This window comes from Microplitis mediator, chromosome 6 (assembly GCF_029852145.1).
Source record: "Microplitis mediator isolate UGA2020A chromosome 6, iyMicMedi2.1, whole genome shotgun sequence".
Lineage (NCBI taxonomy): Eukaryota > Metazoa > Arthropoda > Insecta > Hymenoptera > Braconidae > Microplitis > Microplitis mediator.
In genome coordinates, this window is record NC_079974.1 from 5,210,907 (window position 1) to 5,238,614 (window position 27,708).

At 28.6% G+C, this 27,708-nt stretch overlaps 2 protein-coding genes across 2 annotated transcripts; one reads left to right on the plus strand and one right to left on the minus strand.

Annotated features, from left to right (window-relative positions):
- The first annotated feature begins 1,703 nt into the window (after positions 1–1,703).
- On the plus strand, positions 1,704–5,844 carry LOC130669498 (uncharacterized). The gene is made up of 5 exons (XM_057472441.1): positions 1,704–2,046; positions 2,809–3,009; positions 3,118–3,454; positions 5,348–5,614; positions 5,731–5,844. The coding sequence occupies exons 1-5, from the start codon at positions 1,735–1,737 to the stop codon at positions 5,808–5,810; spliced, it is 1,197 nt and encodes a 398-aa protein (XP_057328424.1). The 5' UTR covers positions 1,704–1,734; the 3' UTR covers positions 5,811–5,844.
- Positions 5,845–22,850: 17,006 nt separating this feature from the next.
- On the minus strand, positions 22,851–24,257 carry LOC130670408 (uncharacterized). Its single transcript, XM_057473810.1, has 3 exons — positions 24,043–24,257; positions 23,205–23,391; positions 22,851–23,127 (listed from the first exon to the last, which is right to left on the minus strand). The coding sequence occupies exons 1-3, from the start codon at positions 24,152–24,154 to the stop codon at positions 22,851–22,853; spliced, it is 576 nt and encodes a 191-aa protein (XP_057329793.1). The 5' UTR covers positions 24,155–24,257.
- Between the last annotated feature and the right edge of the window lie 3,451 nt (positions 24,258–27,708).

Genomic DNA, 27,708 nt, shown 5'->3' on the forward strand with positions numbered 1-27,708 from the left:
TCCTCATGATCCAACTTTACCTTGATAAAAATTTGCTCAACATCTTGATGTCTTAAATGAACTTGATCAGCATGAAACCTTTTCTTAATTGCAATGAGAACACCACCACCACGTTGTTTTTGCGTTGGTAAGTAATGTCTGTCTCTCCTAAACAATGAGTATGTACAATCTACCACTTCACCATCGGATATACTATTATTGAGCCATGACTCCGTAATACACACAATAACAGATCCACTAGATGCTAATGATGTTAAAAAGGTCTTCAACTTGGTGCGTAAACCTCTAACATTCTGGTATGCAATTGTTATGTTTTTTAATTTATCAAGTTTTTTAGCTGATCCCGCCGAAAATTATCTTTTTTATCAATAAATGGTTCGCCAAATTTATACTTTATGATTAAATTCTTTTCCCCAGCTCCTTCTCTACTTTTTATCTCTTTGCGTAGCTCGCTCAGCTTTTCTCTCTGCATCCGTGTTAGATCCAGCTTAAACCAGACTGATTCATCCTTCGGTTTTGCTCTTAAGACTTGTCTAGCCTGCTCCTTAGATTTTAAAACAATTTTTACAGGACGAGCTTTGCCATCCGTCATTTTACCTATCCTATTGATTTTAATCTTATCCCAATCAATTGCACAATCATCAGGTAATCACTGCTCAAACTTATTGCACAGACGCACACACACTCGTATACACCGGAACACATGCACGGAAGCACATACTCGCACACACACACACACACATTGTTTAACAGTTTAATATCGTAACTTAATATAAATTTATTTAATTATTGAAACTCCGGACCGGAGTGAATTGGGAGTTAAATAAAATCCACGTGACTCCGAGATCACTCCGCTAAAAAAAAACTCCTAATTCACTCCGCATGCGGAGTGATTTCTTTTAAAACTCCGGAACTCCGAGTGGTGGAGTAAATTCGGATTGAAATTAAATCCGAATTCATTCCGGATTTTTTACAGTGTACGAAAAAAGATAGAAGCACAATTAACTTTAGAGATAATTATAAGTTATACTATCACATATACATGCATACATACTTATACGAAAATGAAATAAATGTTTATCCCTAATTAAAAACTTCGATTAAATCAGACAGATTTTTTATAGGAATTAATCAGTTCCATTAGATATTACTTATGAAGGATATGCATAGATAATATAATACGTAGGATTAATAATAATTAGTAATTAGTAATTCTGTTCTATCCCTGATTAAAAAAAATGATTAAAAATGATTTCACACGTTAAATGTCCATAAGAGACAGGATTAGAAATGATTTGAAGGATTAAAAAGTATTTAAAATGATTAAAAAACAAATCATTCTAAATACTTTTTAATCATTTTTTTTAATCAGGGATATCTTTTTTATTAATATAGTTATATCAAGTGCCGTGATCATAAACAATATAGCTGTAATGCAATTGGAAAAATGGTTAATGCTGTACCAAAGCTATCAAGAGATCATAACCATGCAAAAAAACCGTTGTTAAGCTGTCAACATGAATTTCAAAAAGATTTGTATAATGCTGCCATTACTCGTCCATTTCAATCCTTACGGCTGATTTATGATAATCTTAGCCAATTGTAATGTTTTTATATTTTATAATTATTTTATATTATTATAAATGATGATAATGGTAAAAAAAAAATTTTCTAATAACATTAAATTAAATTTATAGATACTCTGTGGCTGCCGTAACGATTACATGGGTTAAAATGCAACCAATAATGCAACGATGGCGTCAACAAGTTCAACCAGAACATCCTTTAACGCCTAGAAATCTTATGGAATATGCGGATCTACTTCAACAGCCAGAATGGCAAAATTTAAAAAGTTATGAGAATGGTGAATTAAGTGTACAAACAATTCCAGTTGCTGATGGGTCATTTGTAAGTGTTATTGGCAATGTAAACTTTTTGGGACTGTTGAACCCTACAAGATTATTCATGGATGCAACTTTTAAAATTACACCCAAAAAGCCACAAATTTATCAGTTTTTCACTATTATGGGATTAATAGATGATACGGTAAATATTAAAAAACATAATAAGAGTAAGAATTTATCGTTAAAAAGCTCAATGAAAAATTTGAGTATAAAAAGATTAATTATTATATTATTCAGTTGATGATAACTCTGATAATTTGTTAAACAATAAGTATAATTGATAGCAGCAATAGAAGTTCTAATCCACTTATTTTATGAACGATAAAATCATCTTTTTCTAATGAGAAAATAATAATCTTACGGTATACTTTATTCAATACTAATTTGTACCTAAAAATTTATAACTAAATAAAATTAAAAATTGAAAGCTTACTAAAATATGAATTCAAAACACAAGTATATGAATAAAATAAATTAATATCTAATGATACAGAAAATAATGAATATATTTATACTTAGATAATTGAAATGCAAAATTTATATAAAAATTAATTTTTCGAAAACAAAAAAAGAAGAATCGTTAAAATTTTTTAATTTATAGTTGTTGAAATATTTATATTGGAAATTGATAAAATAACGGTAAATAATTATTTAAAATTATAAAAAAATAAATTAAAATAATATTTTTATAGTTTTTATATGCAAAGTGTCAGGTGTTTAATAGCTACAGAATCAGTAATATTTATGTATTTATATTTATGATACCAATGATATTTCTTATATCAACGCAAAAGATAATAATATTTCAAATAGTATAATATAATTATTTTAGTGAAGTAGGGAAAAAAAGGAAACATGAATAAAGTATCTCGTAATAAATAAAATTTTTCTTTTCCATGTTTAGGCTTTACCAGTATGTTGGATGTTTATGACCAGGAAGTCATCATTAGCTTATACAGCAGGCCTAACATATTTTAAAAATCAGTTAGCTCCTCACATCCAACCTGAAATTATAATTATAGATTTTGAGAGTTCTTTGGAAATTGCTACTCGCTTAGCATTCCCATTAGCTAAAATTGTCGGCTGTAACTTTCATTATTGTCAGGTGAGTAAAAAATGTATATTAAATTAATACAGAATATTCTTTTCAATCGTAACGTATAATAAAAGAAATTATTTTAATTTTTTTTTTTCTTTATATTTATATATATAGGCACTGATGAAAAAGTTTAAAAAGTACAATTTATTACAATTTTGTAAAGAATGGTTACCAGGTCAAATTATAATGCGAAAATTTTTGGCGTTAGCTTTATTGCCACACCATGATATATTAACTGCATTTAATTGGTTGGTCGAAAACTTGCCCATTGATGTTCATCAGATATTTGCACCGTTTATACAATATTTTAGACGTCAGTGGCTGCTTAGAGTGCCACCAATAAGATATAGTGTACATAATGAAGAATATCGAACTAATAATAATTCAGAATCTAGTAACCGTCGTAACAAACTTAGATTTGGAATTCATCCTAAAATATGGACATTTACAGGTATAATAACAAGATTTTCAGAATAAAAGTAATAATAATAATTATAATAATAATAATAATAATATTTATTGTAATTATAAATATTATTTTTGTTTATTATTTTAATGCATGTATGATATCGTTGATCGATTACATTAAAAATTCTTAAAACTACAATAATATCAACTGCAGTGTTTAGGAGTAAAGTTAAGGTTGAGAAAAATATAATATATAAAGCCTTTATTATATATATATATATATATTAGGGTGTTTCATATTTAGGCGAGATTTTTTTTCTGTTCTACCTGAAAAATTTAACAATTTATAGAACAAAAAAAATATTCCCGCTTTAAAAAAAATTCAAAGTCAATTAGGGGCTTAACGTATCGAAAAATTAGATTTCCCATTGAAATAACATGGGAAAAAAAATTTTTTTTGTTTGGAATTTTTTACCTCGGTAATGGCTCATTGTACGTCTAAGCCCAGCATACATTTTTGTAGGGAATTTAACGCTCTACAAGAAAAGTCTCTTATCATTTTTTGATAAATCCATCTGTTCAAAAATTATTAGACCTCGAAGTCAAGTTAGAGTAAATTTTGAGATCTTATTACTTTTCCGGCGAAATCATCGGACTTATCATAAAATGCCATAGAAACTTTTTTGTAGACAATTTTATTTCCTACAAATTATCGCTTATAGTTTTTTTAAATTCTGCATTGTTTTCAAGTTATTTCCATTTTAATGCCAAGCTCCTAAAAAAATAGTGTTCTGATATACTTTAAGAGCTTGGCATAAAAATAGAAATAACTAGAAAACAATGCAGAATTTAAAAAAACTTTATCAGAGATAATTTGTAGGAAATAAAATTGTCTACAAAAAAGAATCCATGGCATTTTATGATAAGTCCGATGATTTCGCCGGAAAAGTAAAAAGATTTCAAAATTTACTCTAACTTGACTTCGAGGTCCAAAAACTTTTGAACAGATGGATTTATCAAAAAATGATAAGAGACTTTTTTTGGAGAGCGTTATATTCCCTACAAAAATGTATGCTGGGCTTATTCTTACAATGAGCCATTGCCGAGGTAAAAAATTCCAAACTAAAAAAAATTTTTGTTCCCATGTTATTTAAATGGGAAATCGAATTTTTCGGTGCGTTAAGCCCCTAATTGACTTTGAATTTTTTTTAAAGCGGGAATATTTTTTTTGTTCTATAAATTGTTAAATTTTTCAGGTAGAACAGAAAAAAAATATCGCCTAAATAAGAAACACCCTAATATATATATATATATATTAGGGTGCTTCGTTTCCGGCGAAAGTATTTTTTTTGTTGCTCATCAAGCAAAATATTGTTTTTTATGCTGAAACGAAAATTCCTGCCAAGTTTGAGCTCTTAATTCCAATCCTATGTACTTACCATTTGATTTCAAAGATTTCCCATTAAAATTACACGTAAATTAAATTACTTTTTTTTTTAACTTTCTAATACTCAGCTGCGTTTTATGATATCGACGCGGTTTTGGTCGCAAATTGTAGGGCCTTTTGTGTTCTTTAAAAGTGCCCATAGTTACTTAGCTGTAATTCCAGCTGTTTCACTTGTGTCCGTTGCGGAAGTCTCTTTTCTTATGAAATTGACCTTTATTGGCTTCCAGAACGTAAACCAATGAAAGTACACTAAAAATGTAAATAGAAATTTTATAGGAAATTTTATTCTCTTAAAAAAAAGTCTTATGAGTCAAGTCGTTAAAGTCCATAGTTTCCGAGTTATAGAAATTTTAATAATTTGAAAAATAAAATATCAATTGTAATTTTTTTTTTTGATATTATATTTTTCAACTGATTGATTACTTAAAAGAAAGAAAATTTTACATTTAAAAAATAAAAATATGAAATAAAAAATGTTTGTGGTTGCAGAGAAGTTGAGAGATTTACAGGCTGTAACTCATCTAGAGCTCCTATCATTATTGAGTGGTGAACCAGTTATACGTCATCCCCGGAGCGAGAGCTTAAAAAGAGATGAAGCGATTAAAAATGCTTGGCTACTATATGATAGCAACATTTTAGATATACCGAATTTCCTAGCTTATGCTAGTTATTTTCTAACACCAACATATCTACATGAAAATTTGAATGATATGGACGGTAGAACAGACGACGAGGAAGAAATTTTCGAAATAGGAGGTAAATCTTCACTAAATAATCAATAAATATTATGTCGTTAATGACATTAATAAAACGATATAATTTTAAATTACAAATATTAAGAATGTCAATTAAAATTTTACAAACTGTTGCAGGTATCATTCTTCGACCAATGGAGGAGTACCTTAGGATGGAAGTCTTCCAAGAATTAAATTTAATTATTCAAAATGAATAAATTATACTTTTAATTTTATATCAATATATAAAAAAAGAAATAAATTATTTTCCTTAAAAAAAAAAAAAAAAATTGTTTTCAAGTTTTTCATCCTAGATTATTTTACTATTACATAAATTAGTTTTTTTATTGAGTCTAATTTTTCATAATAATTTCTACGGTCAATACTTTGTTATTTAATTAATATTAAATATAATTTTTTTTAACTTTAAGCCTTATCAATAAAATTTAAATATTTACAAAATTAAATCACCATCATTTGAACAATAAATAAATTTATAAATTTTTAATTTAAACCAAAAAATAATACATGTACAATTAGATTATTAAAATCCTTAAGAACGAGTTCCATAATTTTTTATTATCATGGGAATCTACTACATCAACTGAATTCAGTCAATTTAACGGTCGGTATTGTCAAATAATTTTTTATACACATGTCACTTTGTACAAACCTCACGTTTACCGTTCCGCTCATTGTGCACATCTCACGTTATTCGTTCCTCCGTTTATACTAACCTCTCGTTATACGTTACCCGCGTTTATTCAAACGTCTCATTGTCCGTTCCTACGTTTATACAAATGTTTCGTTTTCCGTTCTTACGTTTATACAAACGTTTCATTATCCATTCCTCCGTTTCTACAAACCTCACATTAACCGTTCCGCTCATTGTACACATCTCACGTTATTCGTTCCTCCGTTTATACTAACCGCTCGTTATGCGTTACCCGCGTTTATTCATTCCTACGTTTATTCGAACCTAACTTTTGTCGGTCCTTCGTTTATTCGGACGGGTCGCTACACGGAAAACACGAGATTGAACTGGCTCCCATCTCGGATGGGACTCACTGCCATCTATAAAAAAAAAAACGTTTTGATGGGAATCACTACCATCCAGATGGTAGTGAGTACAATCCGCATGTAACTCAGTCCTATCCAGGATGGTAGCCAGTCCCATCTTACATTTATTTCGTTCAGATGGTGGCCAGTACCACGCGCATGTTTGTGGGTCCACTCTTACATGTGAGTGGCTCCCATGTCAGATGGTAGTGGAACCGATCTGCAGATAGTAGCTATTCCTACGTTACCATGGGATCTAGTACCATCGAAAATGGATGTCACTGCCATCTCAGATTGTACTCGCTACCATCTCGGATAGTACTGACTACCATCTACACATTTTTTTCTCTTAAACTTTTTAAACGCCATATGCATCACGCCATTATTATACTGTTCTTGATAGTGAATTCAACAGCGCTTTGGAAAAGTATTTGGAAAAATACATTTGTTTTTAAAAGTAAATATTCATTCCATTAATAACTGCGACGAAATATATTGTTAAACGTTGGGTTTAATTTTAGTAGTAAATATATAATACCTCTTTTTTAATGTAATAATAATTGAATGAATATTGTAATGTATATTGAATAAATTCAAATATAAATAAAAAATATGAACAATCTAAGTTATTTTTATATTTATAACCTTATCTCAACTGACTCTTTATTTTACCGGGGAAAAATTTATGTATAGAAAAATTATATATAAATTAATCTCAACACCATAATTACAAATTATTTATATTAGAGTAATACACAATAATTAAGGAGTTATACACAGTTGCAAAGCTAAAAAAAAATTTTTTTTGAAGAATCTTTTATGAGTCCAATTTTCATTTATCAATTACCAATGATGATTACTCAAATATAGAGCTTACTTTTAAGAATACAATAGCGCGTCAATCATGTGCACAGCTTCTGTAGAAGATGTTCCAAACGAACTCCAAAACTACGTATATAGGCTCCATAGTGATGGCGTTTAAAAAGTTTAAGAGAAAAAAATGTGTAGATGGTAGTCAGTACTATCCGAGATGGTAGCGAGTACAATCTGAGATGGCAGTGACATCCATTTTCGATGGTACTAGATCCCATGGTAACGTAGGAATAGCTACTATCTGCAGATCGGTTCCACTACCATCTGACATGGGAGCCACTCACATGTAAGAGTGGACCCACAAACATGCGCGTGGTACTGGCCACCATCTGAACGAAATAAATGTAAGATGGGACTGGCTACCATCCTGGATAGGACTGAGTTACATGCGGATTGTACTCACTACCATCTGGATGGTAGTGATTCCAATCAAAACGTTTTTTTTTTTATAGATGGCAGTGAGTCCCATCCGAGATGGGAGCCAGTTCAATCTCGTGTTTTCCGTGTACACTCTATTACTTTTGTGGCAAGTGTGCGTTTCTACGTAACCTCCGTTCGGCACAAGTCGTGGCACCCATAATCTTGACTATGTTCACTCTTGAAATGAATGTATATTTAAAAAAATAAGTAATATGGCTGCTCAAAGGGTAGAAATTGTCGTGTTATGCCTATCTAAAAATATTAATTATAATTAAGCCATAAGACATTTAGCTGCCATTTTCAAAAGGGGTCTTCGCATTAACTATACGAAGATATTAAAAAAAAAAATTAAGTTGGAAAATTGTATTTTTCGGAAGTTATAGTGTTTACTAGCCCATGACTCCTGAGGAATTTAACGCGATAAGTCACTAAAAACAGATATTTTATAGAAAAATCGTAATTAGTCGACTTAACAATGTAAAAAATCTGTTGTTTAATCATTTTTCTTTGTAATAATATATTTTTTTTGTATCATTTAAGTGTATTTATAAATTTAGAAATAATTTAATATGACGAAATCGAGTTTTTATTTTCAGGCGAGTATAGAGCATAGCCTCAGCGCTTCGCGCTCAAGGCATGCAATTATGAATTAAAATTAAAAATAGCGATGATAGACCTCTTAAACTTAATATTAAGGGCTCAAACTTTTATGAAATTTTTTTTTTTGTCATTTTGAATAATATTTTCGATATAGCTATGAAAAAAAAAAATAGTCAATTTTTTTGGCCCGGTCTAATTCATACATTTATCTGAAAATTTAGTTGACATATTTTTTTTTTGCGCACATATATGTCAATATATGTTGCATATAATTTTCACATATATATTTTTCTTGCAGGTCCATCAGAAGGAAACACTGTTATAATGAAAAATATTTCTATTTGACAAGAGTCTCACACGTAAAAGTGCAAATAAATGAAATTTGTAGATAAAATTAATTCATAAATGTAACTCCAATGACACCGCTCGATGGCTTACAATTAATATACTTTTCCATCTTTAGAAAGTAATATAAATTAAATAAATTCGATCAAAAGTAATCGATGACATCTAACAATTTTTCCTCATCAATTAATTTTACTTGAGCCGATTATCTCTAAAATGGACTTACATATTTGCTCATACTATTTGGATGCAATTAAGCCGTTCATTCTGGATTTTGCTTTTTTGTATCTGATATTAGGGTGATTCATTTTAAACCAACATTTTTTTTTTTCAAATCCCACTCAAAAATCTTGTAGCATATGAAAAATAAAAAATTCTCAGCAAATTTGAGCTCTTAATTTTAATTTTTAGAGGTCTCTCAACGAATTTTTAGTTTTTCCATTTAAATAACACGGGAAAACTTTTTTTTTAATTTTTTGCTTCCGCATCTCATCAAAAAATTTTTTTTTTGAAATATCATGCTGACGTTCTTATAGTAGACTAAATGCTCTGCAAAAAAGTTCATTGAGTCGAGTCTGTAAGTGCAATATCTTCATCATAATTCACGTTACAAATTGTGATTTTTGTGGGAATTCGATTTTAATGCACTTAGAAACGAAACTAATGGTGATAGACAAAAAGTTTAAATGGCAATTTCGTAGGTTATTCAATACTCTAAAATAATGCCCCCAAAAATATCTCTGTACCACAAATAGTTTAGCCTCCAGACGCTTCAAGGTCTAATTTTTTTCAAAAATATGCTTGTAACGCACTTAGAAACGAAACTAATGGTAATAGACAAAAAGTTTAAATGACAATTTTGTCGGTTATTCAATTCTCTAAAATAATGCCATTATGACTTTCTCTGTTCCAGCAATAGTTTAGCTTCCAGACGCTCTTAAACTTAAAATTTTCTTGGAATATATTGCGCAAAACAAAATTTTTTCGCAAGTATAATAATTACTTAAATTATTTAAAAGTATACTATAATAATAAACAAAAATATTTTATTTTGGTTTGGAAAAAAATAATTAGAATTTTCGATTATTTTCCGATTGAATTCGATTGAAATATTTCAATCAGTTTTAATCGGATTCATTCGGAAAATAATAATTTATCTCTCGATTTTTTTCCGATTGACTCTGATTGAATCTGATTCAAATATTTCAATTAGATTCAATCAGAAAATAGAAAAAAATTTTTCCGATTGAATCCGATTGAGTCCGATTGAAAGTCAATCGAAGACCCCGAACGCTCCCGAACATTTCTGATTGAAAATTTGTTTCCGATTGAAACTGATAGAATTCTGATTGAGTTTCAATCAGATTCAATCGGAGTTTTTAATCAGGGATAATTGCTCATAAGTTAAAATAAAGAGTGACTCTAAACAGAAGTTTGATATTTTCTGTACACATTCACCAAAATAAAATACTTTTGTTTATTGTTATAGTATATTTTTAAATAATTAAAGTAATTATTATAAATTATTATTATATATCGAAAAATTTTGTTTTGCGCAATATATTCCGAGAGAACTTTAAGTTTAAGAGCGTCTGGAAGCTAAACTATTGGTGGTACAGAGATAGTCATAATGACATTATTTTAGAGTATTGAATAACCGACAAAGTTGTCATTTAAACTTTTTGTCTATCACCATTAGTTTCGTTTTTAAGTGCATTAAAAGCATATTTTTGAAAAAAAATTGGACTTTGAGAGCGTCTGGAGGCTAAACTATTGGTGGTACAGAGATATTCATGGAGGCATTATTTTAGAGTATTGAATAACCTACGAAATTGCCTCTATAATCGACTTGTCGTGAAAACCGGATTTTTTCTACCTTTAATCATTTCTACTGATTTTATAAATCACCTCTATGGAAAAAACAATACACCAATGTCTGGAGGAAATTCTAAAGAATAATTTGAATTAAATTAAAAGTTTGATTCAGCAACATTGTATTAATGAGAAAAAAATTATTTAAAATGAGACTACCCGGGAAAAAATGTTTTTATAAAATTTTACAAAGTTTTATAAAATTTTATACTGAAAATGGCCTGGTAAAATTTTATGAAATTTCACAAAGTTTTATAAAAACATTTTTTCCCGGGGAATATCTCAAAATCTTGCGGCCTCCGATTTCTGATTGGTGAAAATAAAAGCGCACGCGCAGCACATAGTTCAAATTTCTAGTTTTTAAGAGGTTGGATACAGCTGTAAGAAAAAATAAAAAATAAAAAAGTATAGGAGTCTTTATGAAAAAATTAACAAATCGTAACGTAAACATTGAATCTAAATAATTCGTGTATGACACACGCGTTTGAGGCATGCTCATTTGGATTTTTCAAACTTCATTATTTTTTATATAAATATTTGAGTCGAGTTTAATTTTCACATTCTAAAAATGAACAGGAAATTTTTGACTTGTTAATTTACAATAAAGAAATGTTAAGATACAAATTGGTTAAAATCATTTAATGACCCATGTATCCATTTTTGCTTTTAAAACGATACGATAATTATATTACATTTAATAATGTATGAAGATTTAAGAAATTTTACTTCTTCTTAATTTTGAATCAATTGCTAATTTAGTTTTTTCGATACTCATACATATTTCGAGCATATACATTTTATTTAGTTCTAATATCGCCACTAGATGGCTAATGAGGTATAATATTTCTCCTACGTAGGAAATAATATAAAGAAAATAAATTGAATAGAAAAGTAATTTATTATTTATTTATTTCCATTTTCTTTCATTTTTATTATTCATTTATCGTCATTTATAAATCATTTTAAAATATTCATCAATTTGTCAATTTATCCTTTCTTCTCTTTTAATTCAATCCTGAATTTTAGCTCACCCCCAGGTATATATTTGGCAACACCTGGGTCGTTGAGGTCAAGAAAATCTTCAAAATTTATATTATGGCTACCTATAGTCCCATATTTTTTCTTAAAATAATTACCGTCTGTCGTCTGTAGATATATTTTGAACTCTGTGACGATCTCGGATGAGAAGGACGTTGTTATCATTATTCGTACCTTCCCATCCGAGATTTTACTCATCGAAAATGGTACCATCTTTCTAACGGCGGATTTTCGATCCTCATCGAATAACTCGCAGGAAAACTTGAAAATGTGGCCAGGAATTTTTCCACAGTTCTTTCAATAACCAGTGCCATTTTTTTTTTTTTATTTGGAATAATCTGCCAGAATCGTTCTTAAAATTTTCATTTATAACTTTGGAATAAGTTTCTTACAAGGGACACTACAAATGTTATGCGCTATATAGTGACGAGCACCGAACTACTCCTATTGCCGTTTTCTTTATGTATATTTTTTCTCCCAAGAAATTTTTCTCTTGGTTTAATCAACTTTTTTTTCTTAGTTGGAGCATACGAAAATTCTTGCGTCGAAAGAACACACGGAAAAAAGCGCAGCTCAAAATTAGCTAATAATTATAGTCGTCAAATAAAAATTACTTTCCTAAGAGAAATTTACAATCCCAAACCAAAAATTACTATTATCAATGGAAAATTACATTTTTTTGTTGATTCTTACAATCAGTATTGTAAATTTTACGATTTGTAAAAGTTATAATACAGATTAGCAAAAATTGAATAAAGAATGGTAATAATCCATAATTATTTTACAACGATCGTTCTGGAAATAACAATATTCAAAAATCTCTTTGATAATATTACAATTCTTCGTTAAAAACATTTGTAAGTGTATAAATTGAATATTACAATTCATTAAAAATAAATTACTATAAAACTTATATTTCTTTTTATCTATTCCATAAAATTCAGTAGATAAAATAAAAAATATTAGTATAGAGTAGATAGTGATTTTCATTTGGAAACAACAGAAAAGTCACTCATGACTCAAGTTATGTTTACATGAATTTCGCAAAAATTATTCATTTATATCCCGATTATTACAATTTGTAAGATTATTAATTTTATTTTATAACATTTTAAAACTATTACTGAAAACATTGTAAAAAGAACTCAGGTATTCTAAAAATTATAATATCAAATAAATTTTGTTAAAGTATTGCAGTTTTTAAAACATCGATAACGTGAATTGCTACTTAGCGGGTAAAAATTACTATTTGCCATTGTGACTTTTAATGCGTAAGATATAATATAGAGGTCATTGTATTTTATTTATATTTGGCATATACTTTGAGATATTGGAAGGGTACCTGTAGCCGAGTGGTTAGCATGCTTGCACTTAAACTGGAATATTCGGAAGGCGTAGGTTCGAATCCCACAGTGGTAAAAAAAAAAAAAGATGGTGGATTTTAAATTGGTATTGAGATATATACATAAATATATATACAGATAAATTCCGACTGTATGTATATATATATATATATATGTTGGAAAAAAAATTTATTATTACACACAAGGAGACAATTTTTACTATCTGGATTAGTAAAAATTCAATAGCAGTCTCAGTGAAAGTTTTATTCTAAGATAGATTTTTTACTAAATCAAATGGTAAATTTTATTGAATGCTTTAGTTTTGTACTCTAAAACTGAAAGTAATTTTACTTATAATTTAGTAATTCATAGGATTAAGCGATTATAATTTTTACTCATTCAAAAGGAAAATTTCCACATTATTGGACCGTTTCAAGTTTGCCTCGGCGAAATAGTAATTTTTATTTGAAAATTAACGAATATTACCAGATTTTTTTCTCCGTGCAGTACTTATTACGAGAAATTTAATTTCTTTTTGTCAATTCAACAAATAATTTTTGAGTCTTATAAATGTAAATAATTTTGAAAAATTTTCTTACTTTCTATTTTGTGTTTTTATATATATTTTCATATCTTTAATATTGCCCACAATTTAAGTCTAAAGTATATTTGGCATATACTTCGAGATATTGGAAGGGTACCCGTAGCCGAGAGTAGTTAGCATGCTTGCACTTTAACTAAAATACTCGCAAGGCGTAGGTACGAATCCCACAGTGGTAAAAAAAAAAAGATGGTGGATTTTAAATTGGTATTGAGACATATACTTAAATAATATACAGATAAATTCCGACAATATGTATATATATATATGTATATATATATATATATATATATATATATATATATATATATATATATATATGGGAAGGGGGGGCAAAAGGAGGTAGGGTAGGCAAAACGGGGTACCCCCAAAATTTGATAAAAAAAAATTTTATATTTTAAATGGTTTTTAAACATTCCAAAATCACTTCTGTAAATATAATTAAGCGTTACTTAAAATTTTTTTTGATAAACTTTTTCAAAAATCAATTGTCAATTGAAAAATATTAATGACGTTTGTTTTATGATAAAAACTATTAAAACTACTATTTTTTCTTTTTTTGTATCCAATAAACATGTAAAATAAAATTTTTCTTCATGTAAATTACTTAAAAAAAAATTCAACTTAATCAAATTCGTTTAAAATCCAGAAATTTTTTTTTTTTACCTTTTTTAGGGGGTATCCCACTTTGCCCGCAGAAATGAAAAATTTTTTTTTTCAACGGTAACTGAAAATTTCTTTTATTTACTTTGAATATCATTAAAAAAAAACAGATTTAGCGTATTTGAGTCCTCGGAAACTTGGTATTTCCTTAAGTACCCCCTTTTGCCCCTCCCTCCCCTATGTTGGAAAAAAAATTTATTATTACACACAAGGAGACAATTTTTACAATCTGGATTAGTAAAAATTCAGTAGCAGTCTTAGGGAAAGTTTTATTCTAAGATAGATTTTTTACTAAATCAAATGGTAAAGTTTAGTGAATGCTTTTGTGTGGTACTCTAAAACTCAAAGTCATTTTACTTATAATGTAGTTCATAGGATTAAGCGATTGTAATTTTTACTCTATTAAAAGGAAAATTTCCACATTATTGGACCGTTTCAACACAGAAAAAAAAAATTCTTGACTCAAGAAAATTTTTCTTCAACCAAGAACTTTTTCAGCGAGTGGAATGAAAACCGAAAATTTCTTGAAAGAAGTGAAATAATTTCTTGAATTTTAAATCTTCAATTAAGAAAAAAAATTCTTAAGCCAATACATATTTCATACTTGGTCCAATAATAGAATTACTTGTTTTAAAAACTTGCAGTTATTAGTTTAATAATAATTTTTCTTAATCTGAGTATGTTACTTACTTAAACCAAGAAATAAAAATATTTAGTTCGAGAAAGTTATACACTTAATTAAAGAACTATGATGTTTTGAAACAATAAACGGTACGAACTCGAACTAAAAATAAAGGGAGTTGATTCAAGAAATTTAAACTCTTGGTTTGAGCATAGTGTACTTTCTCTGACCAATCACACGAAAAATCTCAAACCAAGATTACTAGAGTCTCAAGCCAAGAAAGTTTTCTCTTGGATTCTCACTCATAGGTGCTCCCTCCTTCGCACCCGAAGGAATGAATGCTCCCCACTCTCTCTCTTTCTCACACTAGCGCAGCAAATGGAATTTGGGTTCACCTTTTTATTTTAAATAAATTAAAAATTAAATAACCAAATTATATTATTATAATAAATTAATTGATTAATGTAATTATATAATATTGAATAATTTCTCAATTTTTTTTGTAATTAATTTGTTTTTTTTTTTTTTAACTTTTTTATATTTATGTCGAAATTCATTTATGAATGATTCATACAATCCGTTCAGTATTTTGGTAAAATGTCAAAACTAACATGTTTCTAAATTATTGGCGATAACATTTGTAATATTAATTCTGGGTTTAGGATTTAAAAATGTGACTGACCATAAGCCAGTGTGGTTCAGTATATGTGGGCAAAGTAAACGTAGCCTAGCAAAGGCTGGGATGGCTTAGTTGGTAAAGCTCTCGCGTGACGCCGAATCGATCTGGGTTCGATTCCTCGATTAAGCGATAATTGTTTTTTCTCAATTTGTTTAAATATTTAGCTTATTGCGAAACTTGCCCCCATCCCTTATAAATGCTTTCTGATACAGTATTTATTTGCTTCACAGCATTGTTTGTAATATTTAAACAAAAAAAAAATTGTTCATTAAAAAAATGAAACAAAAAAAAAACAAATTTTTTTAGCTCGATAGATTTATTTGCTTAATTAAAGAAATTAATTTCTTGGCTGAAAATTTTTTTTTTGCTTGCGACAAATGAAAAAATTCTTGGCCCAAGAAAGTTTCTTCTTGGTTTAAAAAATTTTTTTTCTTAGTCCAAAAACTTTTTTTTTTAGCTCAAGACATTGCTTCTTGACTCGATAAGGTAACAGTCTTTAGACAAGAAACAAATTTCTCGAGTTAAAAACAAACTTTCTTGGCCCGAGAAAATAATGCTTTAAACCAAGAACAAACTTTCTTGGGCCAAGAAAGTTTGTTCTTGGTTTAAAACATTATTTTTCATGGTTCAAAAACTTTTTCGTTTCAGCTCAAGATATTTTTTCTTGACTTAAAAACGTAACAATTTTCAGCCAAAAAAAAAATTTGTTGAATTGAAAAAAAAATCTTCTCGAACCAAAAAAAAAATTTTTGGGACCAAGAAATTTTTTTCTTGGTTTAAAGAATTTATGTTTTAGACCAAGAAAATTATGTCTTCCGCGAAGGAAATAATTTCTTGATCCAAATAATTTTTTTACTTCAATAAAGTAAGAAATTTTGCTTGGTTTAAGAAAAAAATTTCGAAGACATTTTATTTCTTGTTTCAAGATTTCCTTTTTTTCTGTGAAGTTTGCCTGATATATATATATATATATATATATATATATATATATATATATATATATATATATATATATATATATATATAATACGTCAATTTTTTCCTGCTCGTCGTTATCCTCAGATCGTAGAAAATTCTGAGGGAGAATACTCACATGACGACCCTAGTAGAAACGTTATCAAGTATCTGGCCAGTAACTGGCTAGTTTAACTAGACTTAAGCTAGGAACTGGCTAGTATAATATCCAGTAACTGTCTAGTAACTGGCCAGTTTTACTAGATAGCAAATAAAACATGGCGACTCTTGTTGATCTTGAGGTTATTGAGTTTAAATATTGATTTTATTACAATTAAAAATTATAATAATAACAACAACAACAACAACAACAATAATAATAATAATAATAATAATAATAATAATAATAATAATAATAATAATAATACACGGAAAAGTTATAAAATTTATTTATTAATTTATTATATTATATTTTTAAATATAAAACGAGAAACATTCATAACATAAAACAATAAAAATGATATTTATTTTTTTCAAATGATACACTGCATTTATTTAGAAATGTTTTTGCACACATTGGCAAATCTGGGATAACTCCTCGTAAAATTTTTAATAATTCGTCCAGATGACAATCTGGAGTATTTGTTTTGATTGCCCACAACCGTAATTCGTTTATTGTGTCGATTTTTTTAACTTCATTCATTTTTTAAAATATATTACCGATTATTTTTATTTTGAAAGACATAATTTTTATTTTTTGTTAATTATTTGTATTGTTTCTTGATGTTTACTAAATATTATTCAACTTACAGGTTAAAGTGAAAAAATAAACATACACATACACTAGTATAAGTAGAACATCAGTGTGACCAATGTTTACGATTCAGTTATAGGTGGCGCAACTTCCAGTTTTTACCTAGTTTCACTAGCCAGTTACTGGATAAGATTGCTGGCCAGTTACTAGATATGAACGCTAGCCAGATACTAGACTTAATCGAGTAAAAAATTGAACATTTCTACTAGGGCAGTCTCGCCGAGTCTCTCATTCGGAGATTCTGAAACAGTCTCGCAGAGTCTCTCATTCGGAGATTCTGAAACAGTCTCGCAGAGTCTCTGATTCGGAGACTTCTATTACTTTAAAACAGTCTTCGGAAGTCTCTTCCTGAGAGATTCGTAGAGATCGAGTCTCTACGAGTCTCTGTGGCTGCCAACACAGAGACTCCCAGAGACTACAATAAGTCTCTCATTCAGAGACTCCAAGAGACTCTCAGAGACTCCGAGAGACTTGAATTTTTCGTCTCGGGCCTTGTAAGAAACTTATTCCAAAGTTATAAATGAAAATTTTAAGAACGATTGTTACGGCGTAACATGTCAAATTCCAGAAACAACTAAAGATTTAATAAATAACAAAAAAATAATCATAAAAGAGTATATTATATATTTAAGGTCAGATGATTGTTGAGACTGTTGATGTGAAACAAAAAAACGAGACCCCAGATAAAATAAGAAAAAAAGCAAATTAAAAATTGGAGACGCAATATTCTAACGTACTGACGAGAAAATAAATAGGATAACCATTCATAAACTACATATCATGAAACCACTATAACATACCGCGACAGGAAATATAAATAATAATTTTAACGTTCTACAGATAATAAACCTCATAGCCACCTATTCATAACAACATGAGAGAATTATAATAGCCCAGCGGGTAACGACAAAAAACGCGAGATTAGGATAAAAGCTTATATACCGACTGGCTAAACAGTATACATCAGTCAGGGAATCTACTATTTCGTTCCCATTATCTTTCACTAACACATATGTAGGACTATAGTTTTGTCTCTAATAACTCAACTAAGTGTTGTATTTGACGCTTGGGCTTTCACGGTCTCTTCTCTTGACGCGTGCCATCATTATAAATTCTCCTTATTTGGGGATACGTGCTGCTTGACCCATCTCCTACCGCCCCTCCGTAAGATGTATCCCTCCGCTTCTCATTAACACATATAATATTATCCCAAATTTCCACTTGGAATAACTCGATAAATAATTGAAATAATTACAACCTAAAAACGCTATAATAGTCCGCATTTTTACCTTAATTCATTGAACCAAGAATAATATAAATTTTTCTCATAATTATCCCATAATAATTACAAATGTCATGAAGCTCCTTTATACTAGTTCTATGAAGACTAGCCTCACGCCCCTCTACGTAATGTATCCCTCCGCTTCTCACTAACACATATGAAATTATCATTAGTTCCCACTTTGAATAACTCGATAAATAATTGAAATAATTATAAATTAAAAATGTCATAGTGATCCGAATTTCCACCTTCATCAATTAAACCAAGAATGATATAAATCTTTTCCATAATTATCTCATAATAATTAAAAATATCGTAAGACGACTTTACATTAGCTCTGTGAAGGTCAGCTCAAGCTCCTCTACATAATGTATCCCTCCGCTTCTCACTAACACATATGAAATTATTATGAATTACCACCTTGAATAAATCGATAAATAATTGAAATAATTATAAATTAAAAATGTCATCGTGACCCGAATTTCCACCTTAATTAATTAAACCAAGAATAATATAAAAATTATTCATAACTAATCCATAATAATTAAAAAAATGAATAACATCTACACCAATAGTGATAAAAAGAAATAATTATAATCAATCGAAGATAATAATAAGGAGATTAATAATCAATAAACACCTATGCTTTAAATCTAATTAATAATCCGTAATTAATAATTTAAAATAGTCCCTATCTAATAACATGGAGAACGGGTGTATTCTTCTTGGTGGGGACATTGTTCTAGAAGCTTCTACCCGAAATGGTCACGTACGCCTTTATCCCACACCACGCCCCGCAATTCGTCAAATCTTCCAAATAACATTAGTTTTTGGTAACAAATCTCAAATCAAGGTCGCGCGTGTTACCCCTCGCCTAGGAATGCGCCTATAAAAGCTGCCGCGAATCAGTCCTCTGCGCCCATTAATTATCAAGCTCTTGATTACGCAAAATCTTAATATTTTAAATATCGAATTTTTATTTCTTGCTCGAGTCGTTATAATATTAAATTCAGAATTTATACAATTTAAATAGAATCATTTTAATTAAAAATAATTTCGATTTTTTATTTGTTTATTCAATATTATAAATAATTTAAATAATTAAATTATTTCTATTGAACATTATTGCTGCTTAATTTTTATTATTCACATTTAAATAAAATTTCATCATATTAAAAGTATATTCAGACAGATTGTCAATTACCCAGTATAAGTACCCCCCTTTGCTCAGTCACATCAACAAGTATCAACCTTCAAGAACCGTAACCAACCATCAAGCCACCTGACAACATCTCATCTTAAATCGAATTTCAATCAACAACAATTTCATACGAGTCGAATTCTAATCAACGATCTGGTCTCCAGCTCCGCCAAAATCTTGTATCCTGACATATTGTTATATTGAATAAACCAACTGTAAGTTTAATAAATTGTTCATTTATCTAGTGATAAGACACATCCATTCACCTCGTACATCCTATTTTCGTATATTGACATACTCGACACTAAATAGCGAGGTCCCCGCTACCCGAGTAAATGGCTTAAGTGCTTTGACTCAAAATTAAGGGACTGAAAAAAGTGTTTTCGTCATCTTGGACGTAACACGATTCTGGCAGATTATTTCAAATAAAAAAAAAAAAAAATGGCACTGGTTATTGAAAGAACTGTGGAAAAATTCCTGGCCACATTTTCAAGTTTTCCTGCGAGTTATTCGATGAGGATCGAAAATCCGCCGTTAGAAAGATGGTACCATTTTCGATGAGTAAAATCTCGGATGGGAAGGTACGAATAATGATAACAACGTCCTTCTCATCCGAGATCGTCACAGAGTTCAAAATATATCTACAGACGACAGACGGTAATTATTTTAAGAAAAAATATGGGACTATAGGTAGCCATAATATAAATTTTGAAGATTTTCTTGACCTCAACGACCCAGGTGTTGCCAAATATATACCTGGGGGTGAGCTAAAATTCAGGATTGAATTAAAAGAGAAGAAAGGATAAATTGACAAATTGATGAATATTTTAAAATGATTTATAAATGACGATAAATGAATAATAAAAATGAAAGAAAATGGAAATAAATAAATAATAAATTACTTTTCTATTCAATTTATTTTCTTTATATTATTTCCTACGTAGGAGAAATATTATACCTCATGAGCCATCTAGTGGCGATATTAGAACTAAATAAAATGTATATGCTCGAAATATGTATGAGTATCGAAAAAACTAAATTAGCAATTGATTCAAAATTAAGAAGAAGTAAAATTTCTTAAATCTTCATAAATTATTAAATGTAATATAATTATCGTATCGTTTTAAAAGCAAAAATGGATACATGGGTCATTAAATGATTTTAACCAATTTGTATCTTAACATTTCTTTATTGTAAATTAACAAGTCAAAAATTTCCTGTTCATTTTTAGAATGTGAAAATTAAACTCGACTCAAACATTTATATAAAAAATAATAAAGTTTGAAAAATCCAAATGAGCATGCCTCAAACGCGCGTGTCATACACGAATTATTTAGATTCAATGTTTACGTTACGATTTGTTAATTTTTTCATAAAGACTCCTATACTTTTTTTTTTTTTATTTTTTCTTACAGCTGTATCCAACCTCTTAAAAACTAGAAATTTGAACTATGTGCTGCGCGTGCGCTTTTATTTTCACCAATCAGAAATCGGAGGCCGCAAGATTTTGAGATATTCCCCGGGAAAAAATGTTTTTATAAAATTTTTTAAAATTTTAGTACTAGCATTTTATAAAATTTTATACTGAAAATGGCCTTGTAATATTTTATCAAATTTTATAAAATTTTATGAAGTTTTATAAAAATTTATAAAATTTTATAAAACTTTGTAAAATTTCATAAAATTTTACCCGGCCATTTTCAGAATAAAATTTTATAAAATTTTATAAAACTTTGTAAAATTTTATAAAAACATTTTTTCCCGGGTAGTCTCATTTTAAATAATTTTTTTCTCATTAATACAATGTTGCTGAATCAAACTTTTAATTTAATTCAAATTATTCTGTAGAATTTCCTCCAGACATTGGTGTATTGTTTTTTTCCATAGAGGTGATTCATAAAATCAGTAGAAATGATTAAAGGTAGAAAAAATCCGGTTTTCACGACAAGTCGATTATAGAGCACAACCTCTCCCGCTATCGCGTACCAAAAAAAAACATAACAAATTTGGATGAAAGAAAATAGTACACGGATAAAAATGATTGACAATAATTGTAGTTCAACTTCTAATTATTTATGTCATGTTCAATAAATAATGTCGTTTCAATCAGTAAAATTATGATTTTAATGTTTAAACTGCTATAATTAACAGTTAACCGTTGAAATATACTGCTTTACAATTTAAAATTACTACTTAAACCTTAAAAAACTTCAAGACTCTTGCCAAAAAAATTCATCTGTTATTAATTTCTTACGTTCTACTCAGTAATATTTGCTGAGATTCGGTCTAGGCGCGATGTTGACGAGAATCTCAGTAATATTTACTAATATTTTTTTTCCGTGTATATATATATTTTATATTTATTCATGCTTCCCGCCATTTTTTTTAATATTTTATTATTTCATAATAAATGAGCATTATAAGTCGTGCACTTTTGGATTTTCCAAATGTTTTTAGTTCAAACAGTTATCACTGTTTATTGACTCAAAAACTCAAAACATCGCATTACTTTATTTAACATTGTAACTTTCTTGTACTGAACATTTACATTTTTTGGTTAAAGTAACAAATATATTACAGTGAGGAACAATATTTATTAAATCAAGAACTTTAAATTATTTAATTAAGTAACTCAACTGTTGAATCAATCTTTGAAGATATATTGAGTCAAAAATATTTTTTCTTCGTTCAAGATTTAAAATCCAAGGAATTTTTTTACTTCCGTCAAGAAAATCTTGGTTTCCATTCCATACCCTCAAAATTTCTTGGCTCAAAAAAAATTTCTTTGAGCCAAATAATTTTTTTTTCTGTGCAGTAAATAATTGAAAAAAAATTTATTGAGTGACAATAGCTATCAATTATTAGTTTTTGAGATTGTATTATTTTATTGTTTTACATAAGTAAATGATTCGATTCTACATTACAAATTTCTTGATCTTTAATACAGTTCTCAGAATCCAAGTCAGTGGTACATCGTGTATTGCGGCGATAATAGGCCGACAAAACCATAAAGGTGGCCAGAAAATATGCAAAATACGTGAACAATGTCAACTTCACTACAGGTGTTTGCCTTTCTGCATCGCGTGCAATTATATCATAAGTTAGAGACTGGTAACCAATACTTATAAGAATTATTAATGCTAATTCAGTAATAGGCACAAACATTTTTCTGCAAAAAAAAAAAAATTAATAACAAAATTTTTACCAGATACTCGCCATCATCGGAAAATTTCGAAATCAACTTACTTGAATATAGATAGAATCTCGCCTGGATTTTCCGGCTTTAGATTATAAACTAACATACCCAGTATCAGTATTTCTGCAGAAATCATTGTGACAATAGGTATGAAAACCCGAAAGTCGTAAAAAACTTCTTCTGAAAGCCCTTGAATTGTTGAATATATTATTAAAGTAGAAAACGTGAGCACCCCAGCTGTTAAAAGAAAAAAAATATTTGTTATATTTCTACATACATAGATATTTGTCCGTTATTTTAATCATTGTAAAATATTTCCGATCCTATCATAACATCTGTTCACATTTTCACAAGTTCGAGTCCAATCTAATAGCGTACACCCCCTCCCCCCTTCCCTAACCAAAACGATGGAAAATTGAAACGTAAAATCGATAGGTTTAAAATATTTTCTTCCGCTGGAAGAGAAAAAATTCTACAAAAGTATAAATATTTTGCACATTAAGATGCCGAATAAAACGATAACAATGATGACTTTTTAGAAAATTTAAAATTTTTTGATTTCTTATATTACATATAAAATATTCATCAACAATTTGATCTCAGACAGATATAATAACGTTTATTAGGCAGCAACATTTGTTTGAGTATGAAAACTTAAAAGAAGAGAGGTAAAGTGACTCATCTAACAATAACTTACAAAAACTATGAAATTCAAAAATATGTAATTAGCAATTTAGTATTAGATGACTTATTTTATCCCTTAAAAATACTTTGTAAGCTAGACTATCACAATTTCAACTTAATAATAAAGGACAATTAAATTGTCTGAAATCGTTTGTATTAATTTTGATTATTAAAGAGTACAGAATAATATTTTTATTGACTTACGCATGACAAAACCAAGAAACCGAAGTATAAAATTCCTTTTAAAATTTTCTTTATCATGAATTTCCGTCAAATCTTTATCATCAAAACAATCCAAAAGTGCTTGAATCTTCATAATTAAGGTTGATATTTTTTGTAAATAATAAACTTTCAAATGTTGTAACACTGGTTTACGAAAAATACTGAAATGTTGTCTCGAAACTTCTGTAATTCTTACTTCCTCGGTGTTTCGACTAATACTAATCGCATCAATATATAAATTATGGGGATAGAGGTCTAACTCCACCCTCCATAAAATCAATAAAAAAAAACATTTGGAGTCTATTTATAGAATATAGGCTGCCCATAGTATATGGATTGTTCAACGTAGCACATGTTAAATTTGAGTCCCCCTTCCATATCCTGATAATATGAAAGTCAAGAAAAATATGTAGAGCCAAAAACCATTCGAAACGTGATTGGCTAATGGCTCGGAACAGCATCAACATATAAACAACTGACTCGGCAATATGTTTAAATATTTGTGTAAAAAGCAACAAGCACGAACTTGCGCCCAAAACATGTACTAGTCCATATCATAAAAATGACATGAAATGTACATGATTGACTAAAAACTCATAACAGTAGAGGAGGGTGGGGCAGAGTGGCCCCCCTGAAATTTTGATAAAAAAAAATTTGTTTTTTTTTCGACTAATTACTATAAATACAATATGTTTGCGCATTTTTAGCTCTATGCATGACATCTGGGGCGAAATGGACAAGCCGAATATTTTGAAAAAGTGATTTTTTCATATTTTTATCGTCAAATTAAAAAAAAATTATAATATTACCACATTTCTAGCGCTACACATAACACCTGGGGTGAAATGGACCAGCCAAAACTTCTGAAAAAATGATCTTTTCATATTTTTCGGCCGTTTCTCTATGCCTGAGGCAAATTTGGTTACGAAAAATATTCGAAAATAAAATATTTTTTTTAGTTGATAAATTCTTGAAATAACGTAAAACCATTTATAATCTAAAAAATTAAAAAACACGTTTTTTAGGTTCAAAATAATGATAAATAAGAAATATAGAATTGTTTTTTTTTATTAAATAACAATTAGTAATTAAGCTAATCGAGGGTGAACGATTTATTACACCTAAAAAAATTTTTTTTGAGTAATATAAAACCAAAAATAGTTGTCAAGAGAAAGAAATACATTCTTAATTTTGAAAACAGTTAAAAAAAAAAAAAAGAAAAAAAAATTTTTTTATCATTTTTCGGAGTGGGCCTCTCTGCCCCACAAAAAAATTTTTTTTTCAGAATTTCGGCAAAATGTCCATAAATTTGTTCGAAATAGGACAAAAGTAAAGCGATCTGATGGTTGAAAGACACAAAAAGTAATAATTGGCTTAGAGGGGGCACTCTGCCTCACCCGTCCCTATATAAATGTAAAATATTGACATTAAGTTTAGTATCAAAGTCTTCGTTAGATGGCTGAACCACTAATGAACAAACAAGCCATAATTTTGTTTCATATTTCTTAAGACATACCTTTGTTAGTAGAATAGAATTGATTTAAAAGGGCGACAACTACACGGAAAAAAATAAATAGTAAATGCAACATGACGCAGTCTTGGTAAATAAACATGATGAAATCATGTTGCATCTACATGATTGTCATGTAGCCGAAACATGACAAATCGTGTACACTCAAAAAACGATATCTTTATAGTTAAGAAATTATATTTAATCTAAATATATGGTAGAATTGAATATGGAGAAATCGATCTATATTCAATACAAGTAAGGAATATATTGGTTTCAAATATCAAGATATATTTAGCATAATTCCAGATATATTAATAGTTAAGATATCCCTATTTGAACTAAGAATCAACAACTTGATTATTATATTATTCAAAATTTTCGCAACTCATGATCTATTAATAGTTAAGATATTTATATTTGTATAAAACAGTAGTATTTTTTAATTTAATAATATAATATTTAGATTAAATACTATTTTATTATCAATAACCGGGTCTTATTTTAATGTAAATCTATAAATTTTAATGTAAATACCTAATATACTTATATAAAATAGAACTTATATTTAAATGAAGTACGAAAATGTAGTTACATTAAAAATAATTTTAATTAAATTAAATTAAAGAAATGAATAATAATACAATTCTATTGGATATAATTGTTTATTTTTATAATATTCATTAAATTATATACATTGATCATTAATAACTTACATTAGATAAATAATGAAATTTATAAAACATATAAAATTTTTTTTATTCTAAGTCTCTTTTAGAGATCATATGGTAACCATCACGAGACTTATGAATTCCCTGATTAAAAAAGTGAATTGAAAAGTATTGAAAAAGATGAGAAATGAATCCTTTCGAATACTTTCTATACCCCAAGGTATTCATTTTGACATAAAATGAATACTTTTCAATCCCAAAATAATAAAAGAATTTCTGAACTTCCGAGGAATTGAAAAAGATTCAAATGAATTGATATTTTTAATCTTTCTGAATCCTTCTCAATACCTAAATAGTCCGATATTTCGGATCAAGTGTGGGATTGAAAAAGATTGAAATGATTTGAAATTTTTGAATCTTTCCGAATCCTTCTCAATACCTAAATAATCCGATATTTCGATCAAGTGTGGGATTGAAAAAGATTGAAATGAATTGAAATTTTTGAATCTTTCTGAATCCTTCTCAATACCTAAATAATTTCACATTTCAGGTCATGAGTGGGATTGAAAAAGATTGAAATGAATTGAAATTTTTGAATCTTTCCGAATCCTTCTCAATACCTAAATAGTCCGAAATTTCGGATCAAGTGTGGTGTTGAAAAAGATTGAAATGAATTGAAATTTTTGAATCTTTCCGAATCCTTCTCAATACCTAAATAATTTCACATTTCAGGTCATGAGTGGGATTGAAAAAGATTGAAATGAATTGAAATTTTTAATCTTTCTGAATCCTTCTCAATACCTAAATAGTCCGAAATTTCGGATCAAGTGTGGTGTTGAAAAAGATTGAAATGAATTGAAATTTTTGAATCTTTCCGAATCCTTCTCAATACCTAAATAATTTCACATTTCAGGTCATGAGTGGGATTGAAAAAGATTGAAATGAATTGAAATTTTTGAATCTTTCCGAATCCTTCTCAATACCTAAATTGAAATGATGAAAGATTGAATTCGTTTCAATACTTTCGAATTCCACTTTGGAATTGGAAAGTATTCAAACGATCGAAATTTCAATTCCATTCAATACTTTCCAAAACCGCCGAGAGATTGAAAAGAATTGAAATAATTTTCAGTACTTTTCAATTCACTTTTTTAATCAGGGTTTTAACTGGTCGTAATAAGTTATGTAAATCAACTTGGAGTATTTTTGAGGGTGAATTTATTTCAAGTGCAACCTGATATGATTTACGATGACTGTTGTAACCGATTGTACTATAATTTTTATAAATGAAGTAAATGTTATTATTATTACTCATTATGATATGGCGAATATCTCCTTAAATATCTCCACCAAATTCTTTAATTTCATCAATCGAACCTACAAAACTTGGTAAGCTTCTCAATGTGTTCAAAGGTGGGTTAGATGAAACTGAAATAACATCATTTTGAATCTGAAAAATTAATACAG

Coding starts and splice junctions, on each gene's coding strand:
- LOC130669498 (XM_057472441.1), top strand. CDS start 1,735: ATGCAACCAATAATGCAACGATGGCGTCAACAAGTTCAACCAGAACAT. Junction 3,010..3,117: donor GTAACTTTCATTATTGTCAG/GTGAGTAAAAAA, acceptor TTATATATATAG/GCACTGATGAAAAAGTTTAA. Junction 5,615..5,730: donor AGAAATTTTCGAAATAGGAG/GTAAATCTTCAC, acceptor AAACTGTTGCAG/GTATCATTCTTCGACCAATG.
- LOC130670408 (XM_057473810.1), bottom strand. CDS start 24,154: ATGAAGATTCAAGCACTTTTGGATTGTTTTGATGATAAAGATTTGACG. Junction 23,392..24,042: donor GTTTCTTGGTTTTGTCATGC/GTAAGTCAATAA, acceptor TTCTTTTAACAG/CTGGGGTGCTCACGTTTTCT. Junction 23,128..23,204: donor GAGATTCTATCTATATTCAA/GTAAGTTGATTT, acceptor TTTTTTTTGCAG/AAAAATGTTTGTGCCTATTA.